Source organism: Clinocottus analis, unplaced genomic scaffold (assembly GCF_023055335.1).
Source record: "Clinocottus analis isolate CAN_PGR_092001 unplaced genomic scaffold, fCliAna1.0.p SCAF_23, whole genome shotgun sequence".
Taxonomy (NCBI): domain Eukaryota; kingdom Metazoa; phylum Chordata; class Actinopteri; order Perciformes; family Cottidae; genus Clinocottus; species Clinocottus analis.
Window position 1 is genome coordinate 638,345 of NW_027175965.1, and position 23,802 is coordinate 662,146.

General features: G+C 40.6%; 2 protein-coding genes across 7 annotated transcripts; both read left to right on the forward strand.

Annotated features, from left to right (window-relative positions):
* The first annotated feature begins 10,751 nt into the window (after positions 1 to 10,751).
* glrx2 (glutaredoxin 2) lies at positions 10,752 to 14,032 on the forward strand. Of its 6 annotated transcripts, none has more exons than XM_068589792.1 (4): positions 10,752 to 10,773; positions 12,038 to 12,098; positions 12,463 to 12,639; positions 13,134 to 14,032. In XM_068589792.1, exons 2-4 carry the CDS (start codon positions 12,039 to 12,041, stop codon positions 13,296 to 13,298), a joined length of 402 nt encoding a protein of 133 aa, XP_068445893.1. In that variant the 5' UTR covers positions 10,752 to 10,773; position 12,038; the 3' UTR covers positions 13,299 to 14,032. The 6 variants fall into 6 exon arrangements, with proteins under 6 accessions (XP_068445893.1, XP_068445894.1, XP_068445889.1 ...); XM_068589793.1 differs by lacking the exon at positions 10,752 to 10,773 and adding an exon at positions 10,781 to 10,839; XM_068589788.1 differs by lacking the exon at positions 10,752 to 10,773 and adding an exon at positions 10,788 to 11,894.
* A 291-nt stretch (positions 14,033 to 14,323) lies between these two features.
* On the forward strand, positions 14,324 to 20,596 carry uchl5 (ubiquitin carboxyl-terminal hydrolase L5). The gene is made up of 11 exons (XM_068589663.1): positions 14,324 to 14,513; positions 15,017 to 15,080; positions 15,263 to 15,368; positions 15,908 to 16,033; positions 16,726 to 16,787; positions 17,233 to 17,363; positions 17,562 to 17,625; positions 17,994 to 18,096; positions 18,847 to 18,960; positions 19,202 to 19,300; positions 19,687 to 20,596. The coding sequence occupies exons 1-11, from the start codon at positions 14,438 to 14,440 to the stop codon at positions 19,729 to 19,731; spliced, it is 990 nt and encodes a 329-aa protein (XP_068445764.1). The 5' UTR covers positions 14,324 to 14,437; the 3' UTR covers positions 19,732 to 20,596.
* The last annotated feature ends 3,206 nt before the right edge of the window (positions 20,597 to 23,802 follow it).

A 23,802-nucleotide genomic window follows, 5' to 3' on the forward strand; every position in this document is an offset into this window, starting at 1 on the left:
ATGCTTTTCTTACAGTTTTTTTCATTTTTATCGTAAGCGTTGAAACCTTATACCTTTTGTAACCATGCCCAAAATAAACCTTTTTTTCTGCCTACAGCACAACACACTGTTTATTACATTAGACACAAATCTCTTGCATTCATTGGAAAAAAAAAACACATCTATTCAAAATGCAAAACTTACCAGGAATTGGCAACAAACACACAAAAACTATTACACACTAATTAAGCACCAATCAGTTTAAGCTTTAGCACTACAAACAGACAGGTACAGGTAAGCACGTCAAGTTTGTGAGAGCTTTGCAAACATTGAGGCAGAAAGAGAGAGAGAGAGAGAGAGAGAGAGAGAGAGAAAGAGAGAGAGAGAGAGAGAGAGAGAGAGAGAGAGAGAGAGAGAGAGAGAGAGAGAGAGAGAGTAAAGAAAGGGACCAGATGTGACATCACTTATGATGTGGCCCAGACCCAGAAGGCGGGATCCAAAAACCATCCCCCATCCTTTACAATACTTTTATTTTGTTGTTAACCATTGCACTGCACTACTATTTCACTATGATATATTTTCTTGAGTTTAAAGAAAACATTTTATTGATTACTGCCATTCTACTTTTTTGTTTTGCTTACTTGCAATGGAATGAAAAATAGTCAAACTATATTTTTATTCTGAAAGCTTTCCATTTGTGTGTTCACTGAAATGTGAGTAGCTTTACTGTACTGGAACAATCTTTCACAGAAGCCTGTGTGAGAAAATTGACATGGTATACAAAAGATTGTTTTGTGTTTTCAAGACATATATTGATGTGTTTTGTAATAGAAATGGCATTTTGAAAAAGGTTTGTGAGGTTTTGATTGCAGAGTTTGTGTACTGCAAGTTTGTAAAAAATGGTCAAAAGCAAACAAAAAAGCTGCCATAGGGTTGAGGGGAGAAACACCCTGCCTCCACCCACACAGGTGTTTTCACTTACCATGCCTGATTGGACCTCTTGTCAGGTCTTTGTGGGCGTGAACTGACTTGATTGACGCGCATCTCCACCCAATGTCAGCCTGAGTAGAGGTCTCGAAGGGACAGGGCGGGTTAAGTTGGTCACAATGACACTACATTAAACTCATCAGCTTCATCTGACTCAACTGATGCACTCTCTCCAGACTACTTTGTCTTGAGATACATTTCTTTGAAACGAAAGGAAAGTTTGCTCTTATTGTAAGTTAACTTATCATTTTATTATAGTATTATAAAGACCTGCGCCACCCAGCTGTCTGGTGTCCTGCAGCACCTCTTCAACCTGAGCCTGAGGCAGGAGGAAGTCCCGGTGCTGTGGAAGACGTCGTGCCTGGTCCCTGTCCCAAAGAAGTCGTTGCCATCTGGCCTCAAGGACTACCGACCAGTTGCCCTCACTTCCCACGTGATGAAGGTGCTGGAGAGACTGGTCTTGGCCCACCTCAGGCCGCAGGTGAAATCGTCGCTGGACCCTCTGCAATTTGCTTACCAGCCTCATGTGGGAGTGGATGACGCCATCATCTACCTGCTGCAACGAGCTCTGTCGCACCTGGATGGAACCGGTGTCTCTGTGAGAGTCACTTTCTTTGACTTCTCCAGTGCATTTAACACCATTCAACCATTGCTACTGAGTGAGAAGCTGCGGGGGGTGGGGGTAGACTCGTCCACCATCTCCTGGATCACTGACTACCTCACAGGCAGACCACAGTTTGTCAGAATGGGCCGTGTGCTGTCTGAAACGGTGGTCAGTGATGTTGGAGCCCCACAGGGAACTGTTCTGTCTCCCTTCCTGTTCACCCTGTACACCAATGACTTCCAGTACAACACGGGGTCATGCCATCTGCAGAAGTATTCTGATGACTCTGCAGTGGTCGGGTGTATTAAGGATGGACAGGAGGAGGAGTACAGAGCAGTGGTGAGTGACTTTGTGGAGTGGGCCGGTGAGAATCACCTGCTTCTGAACGTGAGCAAGACCAGAGAGATGGTGGTGGACTTCAGGAGGAAGACAACAGCTCCGAGACCTCTGAGCGTCCTGGGAGAGGACGTGGACATGGTGGAGGAGTACAAGTACCTGGGTGTCTCCATCGACAGCCGACTGAACTGGAAGGCCAACATCAACGCTGTCTACAAGAAGGGGATGAGTCGACTCTTTTTCCTGAGGAAGCTTCGATCCTTCAACGTGTGCAGCAAGATGCTGGAGTTGTTCTATCAGTCGGTTGTGGCCAGCGTCTTGTACTTCGCCATTGTCTGCTGGGGGAGCAGCATTGGAGCCGGTGACACCAACAGACTTAACAAGCTGGTTAAGAAAGCCGGCTCCATCATCGGCTGCAAGCAGGAGCATTTGGAACAGGTGGTGGAGGGGAGGACACTAAAGAAACTATTGTCCATATTAGACAACTCGGACCACCCTCTCCACCAGCTCCTGCAGGGTCAGCGGAGCACTTTTTCAAAAAGACTCATCACGCTCCGCTGCCACAAGGACCGCTACAGGAAGGCATTCCTACCCTCGGCCATAAGGCTATACAATAAATCCCTCGAGTCCAGATCTGTGGACTAAGTCACACTGTACACTGTACATGTATATAGATATTGATGTATATATGTTATGTTATGTATGCTGCATACATATATTTTGCATTTTGTGATGTATATATGTTATGTATGCTGCATACATATATTTTGCATTTTGCACTTTTTGCACATTTCAGTTTACATTTAATTTAAATCAAACCTCTGAATACACTGAATACACTGAATACACTAATTTATCCTCCGAATACACTGCTGTGTTTTGCTTGTTGTGTATGTTTTGCACATGTGTATGTGTATATGTATGTGTACATGTGAGTATGTGTATGTATGTATGTATGTATGTATGTATGTATGTATGTATGTATGTATGCATGCATGCATGCATATGTATGTATGTGTATGTATGTATGTATATGTGTATGTATGTGTATGTATGTATATGTGTATGCGTGTATATGTGTATAGATATGTATATGTGTGTATGTATATATGTGTACATGTATGTGTGTGGGCCACGGGTGGGTGTGTATGTGTAGGTATGTGTATGTGTATGTATGTATATATGTATATGTGTATATGTATATGTTTGTATATATGTATATGTATGTGTATGTGTATATGTATGTATGTGTGTATATATGCATATGTAGATATGTATGTATGTGTGTATGTATATGTGTGCGGATGTATGTATATATATATATATATGTATCCATTCCGCTTGCTTGCATGTATGTGTATATATATGTTTATACTTATTTCTTACTTATGCATACATCTGTTACCCGCTGTTCCTGTTATTATTTATTTTATTTTATCATCTGTGTGTTTAACTTAGTTTACGGCATTGGGATGCTGCTAGTACGACAAAAAATTTCTCCTTGGAGATTAATAAAGTACTTTTCATTCATTCATTATACCTCATTAAAATTACCCAAATGATAACTTTTTAAAGAAATTATCAATAACATGTTACCATTTCAATAATGTCCATCACAATGACACTATTAGTGTCATCTTAATGTGTTGCAGGTTTTTTTTCTAACCAACAGTACAAAACCCAAAAGCTTCTTGAAAATGGACTTCCCATGATTATCAAAATGGCTGCCAATAATGTTCTTTCAATGACCTCGTCATTTCCGCTCTAGTTCTTTTTTTGACTGGACTCTGGTAAATAGCCGGCCATGCAGGATTCCACACAAAGACTTCAAAACACTCTGGTTTCTCTCTGCGCTCTTGAGCAGTGAGTCACCCGATATGCCATCGGAGATGAGTTTAGGTAAAGATTACGAAAAAACATTTTGTTCCAGGTATTGTCACGAGTCAGGAGCGGACGGCAGGTTGTCAAGAGTTTAATGGCCCATTCACACTCATGCTCAAACAACAAAACACTATTCCCTGTGATAGGAACCTGGGGAAAACTGATAATCGTGACTCAAAGACTCAAGCTGAGTGGGCATCGCAAAGTTAAGAAAGGTTCAACTTAATGCAGATGTCCACTAATATATGGTAGAAACAATAACAACTATCTGCTCCTTGATTCCTTCATATATCAGCACGTGCAGTAGTTGTGTTTTGCTCCAACTTATCGATTTAAAAGAACTTCAAAACAATAAAGATAATCAGATTTTTTAAAATTGCAATATAACTTTATCAGACAACCTGAACTGCCGCTTGGGATATTAAGTTGTTCGTCATGTGTCAGTATGGTGGCAGTGTGAAAAAATAAAACTATGTAAATTACATGCACAACACAAACACGCAAGTGTCAGGCTTGTGAGAGCCAAGACACATCCTGCCAGTCTCGATCCATGTAACATCTTGATGTCAGTTTTAAAACTACAGCCCTCTGTCCTGTAATGTTTTCTCCATGCTTTTCAATACTGTGTAATCATTTTTGGACCGAATGTCCAAAGACAATGCTTTGCACCAAAGAGAACTCAAAAAAAGAAAACAAATGTTCATGCGCAATTGCATCTTGACAGCCAATCGACATCCTGAGTCATGAGTGTAATCAAGAATAGCTGTTGGATCTGCCATGTCCTGCTGGCGAGCTGGTGATTGTCCACTGGAGGAGAAGGGGTTGGAAGGGAGGGCAGGTGGGGGGGTAGCAGTACAGCCGACGAGATTCGAGACAGCCTCGCACGGAACCTTGTGGACTGATTACACGTCCAGGAAAATGCATGCCGCAAACGGATATTAAATCAACACAGCTTATTGCCATGCCAGTGTCGGGCCGAGCCCGAGACCGGGCAGAATGCATCTGTAGCTCGCCTGTATAAGCACTTTAGGCAGTGGGACAATTACATTTCTATGGGGGGCTCCGGATGAGTTAGGCAATCCTCCTTTCCATGGCGATGATTAATAGTGATACTCCTATAAATTGTTCCGTCTGAGAAATATATTGCTGCCATAGTATCTTTTGTTTTGCACCAGAAGGCCGCTCTGCCTTTTGAGGGCAGTGGTTGGATAAGCTGTCGACAATAGAGTCCAGAAAAAAAGAACAATCCACTTGAGCTCGGCCTGATCCATCAAAACCGTTATTTGCCATGCACAGATTTTTTTAAGCTCTTTTTGATGCAGAATTAAGCTCCCAGAGACCAAACAAATCAGAAAGAAATCTGGCAGCGTTATCTCATGTTATCTGGCTGACCCCGTACGCTCGCTGTCATTGGAACAAAGGAGTCTGTATTTTTGGCTGAGTGGAGGCCTGTACTCGTTCTTGGTCACTTGTCACGCACTTCTGTTTATTTGACCATAACTTGCAGTCTAGATCACTCAAAGTTGAGTCAATTATTTATTTTCTTACTTGCACACAGTATTTTCCTTTTAAACTACACTACTTAAGTCAAGGTACTTTATTATTTTCATCACTAGCAGCAGTAAATTAATAAATGGAAACATGCCACCACTGGCAGCAAACACTAAAAAGAGAAATTCATGTATTCCTAAATTCTATTTTTTTTGACCATGATGGGTTTTTAAAAAAAAAGTAATTTAAGGTTAGTTTTAGCCTATTTTGAGACTTCATCAGTTGATAATTAATGTCACATATTTCATGGTATTTCAAGGAATATATATTTTTTACCCTCTTAAAACTGCATGAATACATTTTTGGCCACTATAGAAGAATAATGTACATCTGACAAAAGCACAGCCTGCTCATGGCTTAAAGGTTAATTTTTTTTAACCAGTAACACATAGACTGATTTCCACATCTGAGCAAAACTTAACATTATACTTGTTTATTAACTCCAAGATTATTCAAATAGCTCTACTGGTTGCAGAGACACACCCATTTTAGTTTGGGTATGTCATTTTCAAGCAGAAAAAGAGGGTCGGTGTTTAAAAGTTTAATGGATCTAACTTTTTTTCCAGCTTGCCAGAGGATAAATAAAGTAAACAATTGACAGAAATGGAAGCTTTCAAAATCCAGCACTTTGGATTTTGAAAGCAATCTCAATTCGTATTCATGTCAATACCCTCCAAAATAGATGTACAATAGACCACTGAGCATAACGTATAGAGGAGGTTGTCGATGGTCAGTTTTTTAGGAAGAGCGACGTTAGCACATCCACCGCAGTCCAGGCTTCATAGCAGTCTGTGGATGTATTATAAGATAATAAAAGTGATGAATTACAGCAAATAAATCTATTTGTACAGCCACATAGAGAAGTAGGCAAAACTGTCAAGTGAGCGTACTAAGTGGCGCAGTCCCATGAATCAGCATGAATGTTACCGTAAAAGTCAGGTTACAAGCCGCTACTACCTTCAGTGGGTTTCCCCACTGTAGCCAGCTAGCGCTGCTGCTAGCTCCCCGACAACCACCGAAGGTAGCGAAACCAGCCGCGGCTTGACGCCCGAAGCAGGGACGCGGGCAATAGTAGTAGTAGCAGCAGCAGCAGCAGCAGCAGCAGCGGGGAGCTAGCAACAGCGCTAGCTTACTACAGCGGGGACACCCACCGATGGCAGGAGCGGCTTGTATTACGGTAATGATTTAAAGGAGGGCTAATTCAGTGTTTGTACTGGGAATTTTCATGCCTTTCTTTTCTCTGTTACAGTATCCGTTAACTTCTGTTCAAATTGAAAATGCTAGAGCTGCATAGTAATTTTACTCTTGAAAAAAAAAGAGAAAACGACAGTACAGTTTTTTTTGCAGTTCATGGCTTTGCATAGGTCCTGATTTTCTCTGGCCAGAGTGTTGGCACAGTCTTGACCCCTTTGGCATTCAGCAGATTTGGAATTGGCCCAGGCCTTCCTGACTGCAGCCAGGCCTGACTGACAGTTTTCTCAACACATAAATAATTGTCGAGCCTGGCTGAAGCTCAGCTCCATTCCTGACTGAAACTCACATGGAGTGAAAAATCACAGTGACACACACTTTACTTATCCGCATGATAAGTGCTATAGATTTTAGTGTTAGCTTATTGATGAACTGACTAAAAATGAGTTATTATGCACTTTTGCCAATTGCCAGTTAAGCAGAAACTCCACAGCACTCAATCAAGCTATGGATAAGAGAACTATGCTTTAATCAATGGAGACTACAATTGAGAATTTTTTTTTGGTATCAGATTGCTTGGCCTCCAGAAACTGCGAACTGCACAGAAAATATAATCATGTGCGAAGAGACTGAGAAAGAAAGCAACTTATGACTCGCCACTTTCTGTCCTCAAAGGTTTTTCGATGGCAGAAATGGAACGATTCATGTCTTCAAGATATAACAACTTGATAGCTACCTATTATCGGCAATGATGTTTTTTTTCTTCTCCACAGGAATGCCGAGGAGGAGCACAGTGTACCAGACAGTGGGGAGAAGTCTGACTCATCATCAGTCTCACATTTCACACATAAAAAGGTGTTTGTGTGTTTAATTAAAGCTGCCAGTATGCCTCCTCAGAAGTGCTTGTCAAATCCCCCCTGCCCCTCTCAATCCGACATTCACGCCTAATTTACGCTGTGGTGAGCCAGCTCGGGTGTCTCTCTCTTTTCTCCTGATTTACGTAATTGTTTCGGTCACTTTTTATGAGGACAACCAAGTGCAATACCATGACCCCTCCACCCAATCCCCTCCACATGTTCCAGGTGTTTGTGTACATTTTCTAACAATCCAAAAGATGAAGGATTTGAAGGATCTGAGCGTGAATTGATGAATGTGACGGGTCTATTTGTACTATCGCCATGATGGGAAGGTTTCCAGTCCATGAACCAGGGGGAAAAAATAGTCCATGAACGCATTGTGATTTGCATTCACAAACAGATGTTAAACCAGAAGAAGCGATGTCAACAAAATCACCCTGTGCTGCCTCTAATTTGTCAAAGTGAAGCATCAGAGTCCTGATGCCAATGAGATGTGTAATATAGATCACACTAATGGCTGCGCAGTCTTTTGCAAAGACGAATTATCCACAGAACGACACGGAGTCCCTTTTCTGAATAACATTAGAGTTCCTGATATAGTCCGGACCTGATCCTCTAATCTATTCTTAATGTATGGCTGTCTATTAAAGCAAACTGTGTTATCTATATCACATATTAACAATTTGCACAAAGGCATATTAAATGTGTTTGGGTAATTCTGTATACGTGGATATGTACGTCTAAATCAGGAGGCAGTATAGCAGTTAGAGCGGCATTACAGATTAGATGGCTCTGTGGCAGCCAGTGGTGCGAATACGTCCACTAACAATTTGTCAATAAATTTCAGTTCCAGGTGTCAGAATTTCATTGCAGCTTGAAATGTTTTCCCCATGCCTCATTACCAATGAGTTTTACATGAGGGGGAGCGCACACATTTTCCTGACTGTGCCCAAGATGTTACACAAAATGGGATTTTTCTTACAATTCTTGTCACTTTTAAGATTATTAGCCTGTCGTTATTGTATGTGGCGGGCTAGGCTATCAGCATGTGTGCCTCATGGGGGTCTTTCTACAGCTGGAAGAGAGAAATAATGCAGGGCCAGAATGAGCTCAATGTGCCTCTACAATGACCAGTAATGGAGGATTTGTCTCTTTTTCTTTTCAGGACCACAGAATTTAATGATAAGACTCTATTCAGAGGTCAGTGAGGGGTTACTGTTGCCATGGAAACATCCGGCGAGCCAGTGGGACTCATTTTTACTCTTGCCCCATGACCAGTGTTAGGTGAAGGCACGATGATAACCCCGGTACAGGTGATGTTGGTGTGGTCTATAGATGCTTCTAAGATGGTTCAGTGTTCATTACAAACACACACACAGTTGTTTTCCCGTTACTTTTGGGGACAAACGTAGACTTACACTCATTTCCTGGAGACTTAGCGAAATTATTACCACTACCGGCCTAATACTAAGCCTCGCCATCCTAACCTAAACTACAGTTCAACTAAAAATCTAATGTTTTATGTGCATTATGTCCCCGCGAGGTCACTGTATAGACCGAATTCCACCCCAAAAAGTAATTTTCTCTCTCTCTCTCACACACACACACATGCACACACACACACAAACACACACATATACACATACACAAAATTGTAGCCCATTTGTTACGAAGAAAAAAAAACATGTCAAACAATACAGTCCATTAGTTTTTTTTACTTGCATTAGGATAAATGAAAGCAGAATCTATAAAAACTTATCTGGGCAATATAGTTGACCTCTTAATATAAATAATTGGACATCAGGGCAACATTGTCCATCACATTTGATTATATTTTGGAGCACTGACCATCATTGATGTAAACAGTCTGCCTCCTCTCGTCCCACCAGGGTACTGCGCTCTGTCCTCTGGATATCCCTGAGACCAGAACCACTACCAGCCTAATCCTAACCTGTAACTGAACCGTAATCCAACTTTTTTAAATTAAGTCTCAAACAAGCCCATAGACACACACACACTCACACACTCAGTTGTATGAAGATGATGGATGAAGCCTTCTCCCAAAAGGAAGTGCTTTCCCTTGATGTGAAAGGAAAGGTGTTACCTCTTTAAATGAAGCCAGGGAGATGGAGACTCCAGCTTGATGTTGAAGCTCCATCCAGCCTGACTAAAATAACCCAGGTTGTAGAGATCAGTTGGAACAATCCTATTTGTCTTTTATCATGTGTATCTATTCTGTGAGCCGGTATTTGAACCCGACCATTATTCTCCCCTGGCTTTCATAACGTTTCAGGATTTGTGTCGGGTATTACCCAGTCCAGGGCAAAACTGCAGATCTCTTTGATTGTGGAAATCCATTCTCACTTAAGCACTTTAAATACATATTCTCTCTTGGCTTTGAAAAAAAAGAAAGAAAAGCCAAGCAAGAATATAAAATGCTTTACTTCAAATACATATATTTGATATTCTCCTCATTACATACAAAGCTCTTCCCAACCTCGCCGCTTCATACCTTTCTGACCTCCTGCACCGACTCGCTGCAACCCACAACCTTGGATCTGTCGGTGCAAAATTTACTGTTATAATGTCAACTATCTGCCTTGTTTATATCGTTATTGCATTTTTGTTTCCGTTTTTACCATGTAAAGTACATTTTAAGAATACAATACAATTATTAAGAATTATATATATGTATATATATGTATATACATATATATATATATGTATATATATGTGTATATATATATATGTATATATATATATGTATATACATATATATATATATGTATATACATATATATATATATATATATATATATATGTATATACATATATATATATATATATATATATATATATGTATATACATATATATATATATATATATATATATGTATATACATATATATATATATATATATATATATATATATATATATATATATATATACATATACATACATATATATCAAATGCGTGAGTGTGAGTATGAGTGTGAGTGTGTGTGTTTGGATTTGAAGTATAAGTAGAATATGTCTAATTTAACATACATTAACTGAATATGCTGTGTCATTAAAACAATCTCACTTAATTTAAGTATGTCTATATTTCACTAGAGACAATTAATAACTTTACAATCAATAGAGACAGAATAATTGTATTGAACTAATATTTAATTAAACATATTTAAGTTTAGATAGGGACTATCAATTTACAGAGAAACGCCCAGCTATAAATGATACCTACCTACAATATGCAATACTTTACGCATCTCAGTCTGTGTACTCAAGGTCTAATAAACTGCTTAACGTTGGGTTGTTGACGTTGTGGGCGTGGCCTCTTCAAACTGCGGCTTGCGTCGGCAACTATTTCCGGTGTTCACGTGAGGTTAGTAGGCTTCTCCCACAGTGTAAACAGGGGGCAAAAGCAGGCGTACAGTAACAGATAGGGGTGGTGTGTGATCGCCGAACTGTGTGTACACTAACCGCATGTTTCATCCAGGCCAATAGCGCGACTATTTTTTAGCCATATTTTTTTCTTTGTCCATGTGGGCTCGAGCAGGATGTCTTCCGAGGGGGGCATGGACCGTCTGCCGAAGGTCATTCTGGCTAGCTTGACAAAAACTGATAGCGGAGTAGTATGAAGTTGTATGAATTAACCTCCCGGACAAGTAAAGACGTGCCGTTGCCATTAACCTTACCAATGCATTGCTGCCGGGGTCGAAAAAAAGCGAAGCCAACGTAAAGCTAATCCATTCACTGCCGAGTGTTTTGACGCGGTGTTAACCACGCTGCTGTGAACACGTTTCATAACAACCTTTCTAGATTTAATAGCTGTTAAATCTAGGTGGTCTTGGGAAATTGCACATGCAATTACACTTTTACAGTTCAATAGAGTCTTCCGACAAATTCGGCATGCATACAATCCAATAACAATTAATTATTTCATTAAAACAAAGTCACATTAATCATGTGCATGCCGGTGTTTGTCGACGTTAGCGGTTAGCTAACGCCATGCTAGCTCTGTTATCTTCCACCTATCCTGCGGTAGGAGGGACTTCACACACATTTATATTAAACTGAATCAAGTACAGCGAGGCGAGTCAAGTGCACATAATTTGCCATTAGGTTGTCACATGCCATCAATCATTTATAACCACGTTAAAAGAAGGTATTCATGTATGTGGTCTTGATATAGCTTCTTTTTTATGGGGTTTGCCTTGACGCATCAACATCAAATCAAAGATAATTGCTCGTGCCAGTGAAGAGCATGTGCACTCCTAATCCCGGATTACCTGTAACGCATAAACCGGACTGCAATTGTATGCCAGGCGTCGTAAAAGAGAGAGAAACTGACACATTTGAGGCGTAGTGAAATCCGCAATTGTCGACTATAACGGTGGAGATGGATATTTTCAGACCAGCAGCTGTCCTCCAACTAGACATTATTTTGATGCTAATTATTGGCCTCCAGTTTGTCTCTTCCTGTGATATCTCCCCGTTTCAGAGGTTATTGCACAAACCTGCTTTTTTTTATGGGGGGGGGGGGGGCAGTCCTGGTAGTGTGTTTGTTGGATTCAGATGTACAAGGAGTACGTCAAATACCTTGAAATGCTGCAAGCTCCAATATTGTGATTTTGTGTCTTTTTCAGAATGGGGAATTTCACGTCCTCCCCGTCTCTGTCCAGCACATCTTGTGTTCAGTATGTTAAGGTAAGTGGAGGTTTACAGATCTGTTGGCTTGTGCTGTGAATCTTTCTATAACCTATTTTTTTAATGGTTTGCATCTAATACATTTGGCATTAAAATCAGAAATAACCGGCATTCCTTAGCTTTGCAGTCAACTGTATTTCTTAGCTTCTTTCAGTTTATTCCAGTGTTACCTTTTTGTTTGGATGTTTCTCTGCTAGTCTGGTAGTCAGAAATCTGTCACGAAATGGACCTGCAGTTCTCTCACTAATTAATCATGGGAATGCTTAATTTAAAAGAAGTCACCTTTTTCTTAGTAACTCATTTGAGGTCTGTTTCTGTGTTCTTCTGCTATTCAATTAAATCTTATCTTTGCCTGACCTTTCAGGAGATGGTGTCGCAGAACTGTGTCGTGATATTTTCCAAGACCACATGTCCTTATTGCAAAATGGCCAAGAATGTGTTCAATGAAATTGGTGCGACCTACAAAGTGATCGAACTGGATGAGCACAACGATGGGAGGAAAGTGCAAGAGGCCTTAGCTCAGTTGACCGGTGCGAGAACGGTACGAGCCTCCTATTGGGATTTGGGTTATCTGAATTTGAAGTAACTTTTGCAGTTTGTTATTTCAGCGTGTATTTAAACAGGAATGAAAAATGCAGCTTGTTTGTTTTGGCAGCTCTGCATTTAAGTTAAACTTAGATGATTTGACTTGTTAGGAATTTATCCTGACTTAAAGTAGCAGAATCTGAGTTAAGATGAAGCTGCATATTTGTGAGACTATAGTGTTTAGTGATAGCAAACGTATACATTTAGTATAAATAACATTTGCATTGTACTATCTTGATTCTTGTACTCATGCTTAAATGCACTTACTGTAAGTCTCTTTGGAAAAAAGCATCAGCTAAATGAAATGTAATGATAATTTAGTTATTTTGTACGTCATGACAATGAGAACAGGTATTTGTCATGGCAGCAAAAAAAGGAAGTATGCACACCTGCACTTAACCTAATTTATTTTCTAAAAACTAATGTTATAACTGGATTTACTGTGTCTAGGTGCCAAGAGTCTTCATTAATGGAAACTGCATCGGGGGTGGCTCTGACACCAAACAGCTCCATCAGCAAGGAAAGCTGCTGCCCCTGATCGAACAGTGTGCTCCCTGCTGTGCTGCCAGCGGCTCTGACGGGTTGGGCAGCGGACAGTTCGAGTCTGCCAAATGACTAACCGTTCTTGTACTTTTTTCCAATCTTGTATTTTTAAAATGTTTGCTTGATCTCGTGCTACAAGTCAAACATTGCTTGAGCATGTTATTTATTTGTCAAATTGCATTTACTTGATGTTAGGCTATATACGTTTTCATGCAGGGATGTACAGTATTCGTATTAAAGCTGCCATCTTTTAAACCAAACCTGTGGAACTACTTCTCATCTGCATGGTGGTTTTGTTGGACAATATTACAATCATCAAAAAAAAAAAGATCACTCTCAGCGTCAAGCATTATCAAACTGTGAATGTCGTTGTTGGGTTGTGAAGTATTGCCAGTGGGATTCAGTACTCATTCTTTGACTTTATTTGAGGTCATTCATCTGTATCTTATATGATTTAAAAATAACTATGGATTTTTGTATGATTAGCACATTTTATTGCATGTTTATTTGAACATTCCATAGTATTAAAATGTTCAGTATTTTCATAAAATTACAATATTTTTCTTTTAAAATCAGTTTCAAAGCCATTGCAATGTAAATTCTTTTCTAAGATTTTTGCACAAAAAAATGTTTGTCTTTGACATCTGGAAAATGGTTTTACTGGTGTGTGAGAATAACCTAATGTTGATGCTGGTCAGTGTTATGAATGTAAAGATAAATGAAAGAGGGCGTGTATAACAAACACTCAAATGTTTTCGTATTGCCAAAAATGATTTGTATTAATAAATATGAATGAAAATCCACAACCAGCCTCCCATGGCTTTACTTTTTTTTTTTTACTGAGTAGAGTGCTGCATTTGTCTCTCCCGTCCTCTTAGGCGGGCGGGTATTATATCGAGTTCATAAGAAGGCAACTTTTAGATCATAATAGGTCATTTGTAATTCATAGGTTTTCGCTTTCCAAATGTTGATACGTGTATATTACGTAAATGGTGGTTGTTTTAAATAATTAATGTCAATATATGTTATTGTCCAACGGTATGCGCTGTGCACTAAAGCGCGTGCACCCCAGATTGCTCACATTGCACAGCATCACGTCGAGGTCACTCCAGTGCTTCATTGAAATTAGCTTGACTAGCAGGCACTGCTAAGCTAGGACATTAGCACCTTGTATATGTGCACCGTAGGTTGAACAAACGACATTGTAAACAATGGCCGGCAGCGCAGGAGAGTGGTGTCTGATGGAGAGCGACCCAGGCGTCTTCACGGAACTGATAAAGGGTTTCGGTGAGTGACCGGTTCTCTCAACGCGGAGCCAGCTGCTCCTTCCCTGCACCGCGGCTCCCGTGCAGCGCGAGCTAACGTTAGCTAGCTTCTGCCATGCTAACGGCAACTTCTAAATTAGCTGCTGTGGATCTTCCTACGCTTGAATCAGTAAAATACCACACTATTGAAACCAGAATACTCCAAGCGATGTAGTATAAATGGCCACCCAATCGTTGCATTGTGTAAAAAAAAGTTTGATGTAATAATTGGGCAGCCTGAGCTCACCCAATTAGACGAGCTAACTAGCTAGCATTACTCAGCGTTCAAAACAACGGCGCGTGAAAACACGTCCTGGCTCCTGAATGACATTTGTTGTGGTTCGCTCCGCCGACTAACCCTCCAGTGGGAGAACCGGCTTACTTATAGTTGACGTTTTGTCATCCCTGTAAATGTTGTACCTGACTTTAACATTTGCCATAACAAAGTGTGATTACTTATTTGTGTGCTTTACTTGTCCTCGTCAGGTTACAAAGGCGCCCAGGTGGAAGAAATATGGAGTATGGAGCCGGAGAACTTTGACAACTTGAAGTATGTTAATACCCGCAGTTTCATTGTAATGTACGCTCTGTCTTAGTGCGTGTATATAAATACGCGCGCGTACACACACACACACACACACACACACACACACACACACACACACACACACACACACACACACACACACACACACAGTATATTTGACATGTGACCTGTCTACTCTGTTCCAGACCAGTTCATGGGCTGATTTTCCTGTTCAAGTGGCAGCCAGGTGAGGAGCCTGCAGGATCCATCGTTCAGGATTCTAGGCTCGACCAAATTTTCTTTGCAAAACAGGTAAAATATGTCCTATATAATTTTAGCAAAACGCCTGTTATTTTGCTGCTGTAGAACATCTCGGTTACTCCCTATACACACACACATACTTCTGTATGAATAGCATTGTGCCAGCTTGGGTATCACCATATGGTTTTGTGAATTTTTAAAACATAATCTTTAGTGTATAGTTCGTGACAATGAGTTTGACAAGCTGGATAATGAATAGCCGTGCTTCCTAATTAAATGGCATTACTATAACATTCAACAAACAGGCCACAGTTGGCCAAGATGCTTCACGTCATTCACTCTGACATGTTTTCTTACATTATAAAGGTTGATCCATCTTTTATATGGACATGCATATTAACATACCATTCTCAGGTTTTGCACTTGACACAGACTTGCAGAAAACTAGTGATTCATCAATCTTTTTAAGGTTTGATTTATTCATTATATTCTAGGTGTAATGTGTGGGCTCTCTACAAACTATCTGCATCATTAAGGGGATATTCTATCTGTTCAACTCACTGTTGTGTGTTTCATCTGTGTGTTTCCAGGTCATTAACAACGCCTGTGCCACCCAGGCATTAGTTAGTGTTCTGCTCAACTGCTCTCACTCTGACATGTTGCTTGGAGACACGCTGACTGAGTTCAGAGAGTTTTCACAGAGTTTTGACGCTGCGGTACGTTTGTGGTATTTTTCTCTTGAATCCAAAAAAGACATCCATTATGTATATATATTTTTTAAAACAATGAACGTTCCCTTTTAACTTAAGTGGAGCCAGTATGTGGCTTGCAACTCCAAAAATAAGTAATAACTTATTCATGCATTCAAAGAAAAAGTTAACACTGCTTTCCTTTTTTGGAGCAGACATATATTACGCAACTTGCAGTTATTTTCTCTAACATTTGTAGCACAGACAGTTTCATCCTCTTACCTTGATGACTACGTGTTCTGTCCCACAAATGTTCAAAAGATCCAGACTGAAGTGACTTTTGATTCTCAACTTCTTTGATTTGGGAAAAGTTCCATGTAGAGAAGCTTCTTATGCCTGGACTGAGATGCTTTGTGTCTTTCTATATATTTATTTGAGTCTAAACCAGTTTAGAAATGGCAACTATTAATGAAGCAGGAAAACTAGAAAGAGTGGACTCACTGGTTTGAATAATTTATTTTTCTAATCAAGGCGTGGAAACAACAAAATAGTAATTGTTTTTTTTAATATTGACATTTGAAACCCATTGAAAACAAATTGTATGCATGTGACGAGAAACAGGAATGTATAATGTGCTCCATACAGCCTTCCATAATGCTCCTGCATCTTTGAGGGTTATACAGTCATCATTCTAATCCTGCACCTCCCGCTCTCCTCAGATGAAAGGTTTGGCTCTTAGCAACTCCGAAGTGATCCGACAAGTTCACAACAGCTTTGCCAGGTAAGCTGCTGCTCATATCATATCCAGCGGGAGAAAGTCTGTTTGAATGGCTTCATACTATTTTTAGCTCCTCATTCTAACTCCGTAAAAAGTGAGTGGCCCATTAGTTGCTCATGCATCTGCCTGCTTTTGTGAAACAAACTAATGTGAGGTTATTCAGTGGTCACCCACATAACTTTGTCAGAGCTGACTCTCTTAAAATCCTTTAGTTTTTGTCCCACGGTTCCTTCACTACATGCTCAGTGATGCCGTTTGTAACAGAATATTCTGTACGTCACATTTCTTCATTGATCGGAGTTATAGTTTTTTTGGAACAGAGGGCATTCCTACATCCCTACATGTCTGATAGACAAAACAGCTACAAGTGTTTGTGTGATTGATAATAAATATCTTTGACGTTTATCTTATAACTGTGCATGTTTGTTTTCTTTCTGCGTATTTCCAGACAGCAGATGTTTGAATTTGATGCAAAGTCGTCAGCAAAGGACGAGGACGCGTTTCACTTTGTGAGCTATGTTCCAGTAAACGGGAGACTATACGAGCTGGATGGACTTCGAGAGGGTCCCATTGACCTGGGTAAGCAGAATAAAAGTCATTTGTTATTTTTCTTTTCATTGCTTTACAGTTTCAGCGTGATGGCAGTTATGTCGTCCTATGCACAGCTGAATTGTATCGTCGGCCATGGCCCATTTCTTTTTTATGGTGACATAATGTGCACTTATTGTGTATACAGACACCATCAGTATTATTTGTCCCTGTCTGTGTTTTCACCAGGTACATGCAACCAGGATGACTGGATCAGCGCCGTTCGCCCAGTGATTGAGAAAAGAATACAGAAGTGAATGTCTTTTTCTTCTTGCAATAATTTGAGATCCATCTTATGTTAACCAGATGCTTTCTGTCACAGTTGATGTGGAATGTAAATGCGTTTAATGAATCCCTTTCACTTTCTTTTAGGACAGTGAGTAGTGAGACAATTATTATCGATAATAATAGAAAGCGGTGGTGCAGAAATAATTTTTTAGATGAGTTCTTTCATCCGTCTCATTTGATTTATTTGCATTTTTTTAATAGTTTATGAAGCAAAGATAGTATTATCTCTGTATATACATATATTAGATATTTGAATACATTACTGTACTACCATGATTTTCTGGTCGGTGTCTCCTTTGACACTTATTGAAACTGTATTATTTTACTCTTCAGGTACAGTGAAGGAGAGATCCGATTCAACCTCATGGCCATAGTGTCCGACAGAAAGATGATATACGAGAGAAAAATTGCAGAGCTCCAGACCCAGCTTACTGAGGTGAGCTGAATCCAGTGCAGACATAACAGAGAATAATATATATATGTCTCTCCATCTCCCTGTGAGGCTGCATGTGAAATGCATCAGATGTCAGCACTCAATGTGTCTGATACTACTCCATTTCTAATTAAATATAGTGTAATGATGCAATCTATAACGTTCTGTCCCAAATGGAAGGAGTTTGAGGTGAATAAGATGTAACCATAATAATTGAGGTCTCAGAACATTGTGAAAAATAAGTATTCGAGACCAGGAAGTCAGGGAATTGGGTGAATTTCTAATAACAACTCTGGAAATATTTACATAACATTTTTTTTAATTTTTTTTTTACAATCAACACTTGAAATGCTGCCTCTCTCTCTAAACCCCATTTAGAGAGAGGGGCCACAAGTTTTTTTTACCCCAAGCAAAAAGTAGTTGCTTCACCGACCTGTTTTTGCCTGAAAGGTGTCGGTGTCTTGTTACACCTGACGCCACACCTGGCATCATTTCTGGGTGTTGTCAGAAATGAGCTCTGCTGCACCTGGCACCAAACACAGTGATGTCAAGGTACACTGATCACACCCTGACCTCACGTTACTGCAGCAAGGTGAAGCGTTCAACCACTAGAGGTCAGCAAACACAAGGCTGAACTTTAAACGGAAAGCCCTTATGCAACCATGTGAGAGTAGTGGAGTACTTTTGCTGCTTTATATTCACTATTGCCATTTGCACAAGTCCTAACAATGGCAGCTCTCCTTGTGTTCCCAGGATGAGCCGATGGACACGGACCAAAGCAGCACGTTTCTTAGCTCCATCCAGTCTGAGATTGCCAAGTACCAGCTCCTTATTGAAGAGGAAAACCAGAAACTTAAAAGATATAAGGTGGGTTTCCCCAGCGCCACATTCACTACTATGCCATGCTGCAGAAAAATGGCCCATAAGGTTGCAGTGTATGTTTCCCGCGGGGGGAAAAAAAATACCTTTCAAATAACCACGAGCACATTATGAATGTAGAGGCTGTGCTCACTGCAGCCACCTCAGAATGTAAGAGGTCTTTTTCATTTTCACTCATGCCCAGTTTTCCTCCACTTGTGGGATTTCTGTCTTTTTTTTTTCCTCACAGATTGAAAACATTCGGCGAAAGCACAACTACCTTCCTTTCATCATGGAGCTACTGAAGACACTGGCCGAGTACCAACAGTTAATACCTTTGGTGGAGAAGGTATTTGCTCTTCTCTCAATGGCTTTCTTCAACAACTACTTGCCTTCTTTGCATGCGTGTCGTGGCATTCTGAAACATCGTTGGGTATTCCTCTTCATTATTTTTAATGGGATCTATTGTAGTTTTAAGGGACTCTCGTGAATGAATAATAGATGACTTTGGTCAATGTCGACAGTCTCAGTAAGGAAAAATGATCAACAAGCACAATGAATATCCTATTACTTTTCAGCTCCAGTGATTATTCTGTCCGCTAGTGGGCAGAAGTAAATGTTGTCATGAATAAGACATGGGTGATTATTTAGTTTTTACAATGCTTTAGGTACGTTTGTATTAACTACAGTAATTAAAGTTAAATGCAAATGTTTTTGTTTTGCTTTTCTCACCAGGCAAAGGAGAAACAGAGTGCCAAAAAAGCCCAGGAGGCCAAGTGAACAACGAAAACAATAACAACGACGACGACGACACACTTCCAATAGAGAAACCTCTAATCGCACTCATCCAGAGCGACAGTCACCCTTTCATCACTGAGCCACATACAGATACTGTTCATTATGGGTCTTATTCATGTTACTGGCCACAGGACAGCCTGCAGCACTTCCTCACCGTGGTGAACCATCCTGACATTAAGAGCTGCACCGCAGGTGTAGCAGAGAGACTGTACCACAACATGCCGCCTCCATGTGTGTCCGTCAGCTCTACCGCATGATAGAAGGATGTTCTAAAATTATGTTCTTATTTTCATAATAAAATGTCTAGATGTTTGTGAATTTGTGTTTACGTGTTGTGTTTATGTACTAAATTCTGACACTGATTCATAGCGGTTATTTATGTTTCAATGTGTTCAGTTATTTACTTTATTATTTGCAAATTTCTATTAAATAGTATTAAATGCTCCCCACGGATGAATCTGTTCTGCAATCAGACTTGGTGGTAGAGCACTGCCGCCACCAACTGGTAAAGCAGGGGTAATGCAGGCTTGCATTTACAGGACGTAACAAAAACATCTGTTAAACCTTTTTCATCTTCTTTCTGTCCAGTGTAATATATTTAACAAGATGAATATCAAACCTTTGGAAACATTGTCGCACTCAAACCTGTGCTCAACCTTTTGTCCCGATGAACGCTTACCGACAACCTGCCCAGTACGTACAAGTGCATCGTTAAGACTGGAACAAATGTCATGACTCGTGTTCTTTTGGGATGTCTTCCAGCAGCAGCATGTTGATGTTTTGAACTCGAGCCTCCGTCCTGTATTAAAGAGCCGTACTCTGCTGATTTACGGGTACTTGAACACAACGCTTGTCGTAAAAGTTCTGCGTAGTCTGACGTATCTGCAGTCTGATGACCGAAGTGGAACGTGGTCCTTTTTTTTTTCTTTTCTATTTTGGGCTCCTGTGTTTACACACACACCTTAAGTACTTCTTGGATCTGGTCCCACTAGTATGTTGCCAAGCGCCTTCATAGCAACCAATGGAAACCTTCAGGTTTTACTACCCGCCTCGGAGAGCGAGAGAGAACAGGATGTGTTGTATCAGATGAGCAAACGGGCGTTCAGGGTGACTGTTCCAGTTCTGCAGGGTGTTCATAAATACCTTCACCGCCTCACTGTACGTGCTGTCATCCGACAATTATCCCATTGTGTCTTCATTATTATTTCTGATCTTTTTTTAAAAAATTTTTTTTTGCTGAGGTCACAAAAACGTGGAGTGTGTTGTGAAACGCAGCCAGAATTTTCCGACGCTCCATAAAAAGAATGACGTTTTAAAAATAGCCTTGATTGCATGCGTACCTGAGCGTGGGCTGCGCTGGAGTGCTTTGAAGGTCATTGGAGGTTTATTTGTACAGCTCATTATCACACAGAGTCTCTCGGTAAAGGGCTTTCTGTAGAGGCCGTGTGAGCAGCAGGTCCACACCAGACAAGCAAAAGGTTCCTGACAGATAACATCAAGCCTGCAAACAATGTGTTTTCTTGTAAGTCGTTTTGTAGTATAATAAAATGTCAGGAAAATAACCCAAGATGAAATTGCTTGGTGTGTAATTTAAAAATATTCAAATTTACGATGACTTTAGAATGGAGGCATTGGTACAGCTGTCTATTCATAAAGCATTGATATGTATAGTCATTGGTGGGCCTTCTAAGCCTAAACAGAATCACAAAGTTATAGCTATTTTATAATAAAACACATTTTAAAAGTTTTTTATGTGGACTATATGGCACTCATTGAAGGCCTAGGTCTAAAACCACGGCCCGCCACTGGTCTATGTATTGTAATTGTGCTTTTGTATGTATTTTATTGTATTTAATGTCTTGTTTTATCTGGACCTGTGAGTCTCTAATAAAAGTTTGATTGATTGATCTGACTGCTATACAGTAAGTGTGAAAAAGACAAAGAAATATAAAACTGTTCATACAAAAGCATTTAATGAGGGGTTTGTAACACAAACAAAACCAAAGTGCAGGTGTAATCATCACCCTGTTGAAGCCGTCGCGGTTTAGCAGGTCCACATGCCAACGCCAATTTTGCAGGTTATTTGGTCGTTAACCAAAGTGGGACAACGTGACATTTTGGACGTGATGGTCGCACCACATGAAACGTTGAGAGGTCATCAAAGGTCACGCAGCTCATTCTGAGGAGCAGGTGGATGTCTAGTCTGGATTTATTGACAATCCTTGTCAACGGAGTGTTCTGACACTTCATTTCAAACCCCATGGTGGTGCTGTGAGAAATACATCAGGGGGATCGTCATGGTCCGTAGTCTTAATCCTCATCATATCTGTGCAAAACCTCATGGCAGGCCGTTATAATAAGCAGCGTACTGGGATTATCATTGTTCCAACAACAAAGAAAAACACTCTTTATGAATGCAGCCAGCATGCCTGCATTCAAGATCACACAAAACCCCTCCTTTTAACTCGAAGGCCAGCAGAGGGTACAGTTCCGGAGAGCCCCGCTGTCGAGGTGTAACGGGTCATCCTCTAGGATGACCCGTTACACCTGGGCCCTTGGGCCCCTGGGCCTCCTGAGGAGCGAGCCGGAGTGTGGGCCTGTCAGGAGCAACACCCTGGCCTCTGTCAGCCTCGGCCTCGGGTTCACGGCTGGAAACGGCCTCTTCATAAGAGAGCAGATGCACAGCGGGCCGGAGAGGATTCCCTCTGCCGTCTGCGAAGGTGCTCGCCACACAGAGTCCCAGAGGGGGAGTCGAGCTGCGAAGAACACAGCTGCACGGAGAGGAATGAAATGTCCCCAAAAGATGAGGAATGTTGTTTTTGTTGCGCAACCAAACAGCCAGCGCATTGTCTCCCAAAAAAAATACGTCTGCGTGTGCGGTATGTGGATGTGTCTAACCTTCGTTAAACCAAACACACAGAGTGCATGACGTGCACGCTGAACTATTTAACATGGCTTTTTGCGTTTCAAAAATATTGCTTCACTTTGCTTTAACAATAAACACAAACGTCGTGGACCGGCTGAGCCACACATTAGTCATTAACAAGCAATTAGACATTTTATTGGTATATATGTAATCATACTTTTCTATTAATGGATCAAATAACTAAGGTCAGACCTCTTGAATTTTTCAATTTTTTTATTTTGCAGCATTTCGCTCAATTTTTTCAAAATTTGGGTTCTCTTTATCAATCAACACTTTACTTAAAACAGTGGCGGGCTGTGGATTTTCTACCTGTGCCTTCAGTCTGATGCCACATTTACACGTAGTCGGGTATTTACGGAAACAAATATTTGTGCCTCTCTGTTTTCAAAAATAACGTTGTACACACATGATCGTTTTCCAAAAGGTTTCTGTTTACATGAAACCGCATAAATACGCCACCGAGCGCCATGATCAGGAAGCAAACTGTAAACAGAGGACGCTCATATATGACATGATGCATTTTTCGACGTTTGAGGACCTAAGACTCCGTTTGACCGAGCGCCCACGCAAACACGAAAACGGAGTTTTCATATATCTCCGGAGTTTTTTAGAAATAAAATCATAAAATCTCCGGTTTTGTGTCAATGAAAGGCAAAACCGCATGAATATATATGCGTTTTCTCCTCGTGTAAACGGGGCATGAGTGCAGGCCCTGATGACCTGCCACTGCACCAAACCCTTGACAGGATTTAAATACAAAATAGAAAAGTGTCACTCGACATGTTTAGCTCAGGCTCCTCCCATTTCTCTGGGTGACCTCGAGGCGTCCCTGCACCTGGATTGGAGTCCTCTGGTGGTCAATCAGACTGAAGGGACATGATTGGGAAACTCACATGTTGATTTAAAGGCCGAGGCGCGATGAGATTGTGTCAAGGCTACAATTTTTTTTTAAATAATTACTTTATAATCCTCTCATTTTATTCCCAACAAGCGTCATTTTGGTTTCACGGCTCTCACCTTCACTGTTTTAGTCACTTTCACGGTTGTCATCAACATTGTTCCCTGCAGCGTGCGGCAGTAGTACCGGATGACAGACAGACCAAGATGGTGACCAGTTGGTGAGGCAT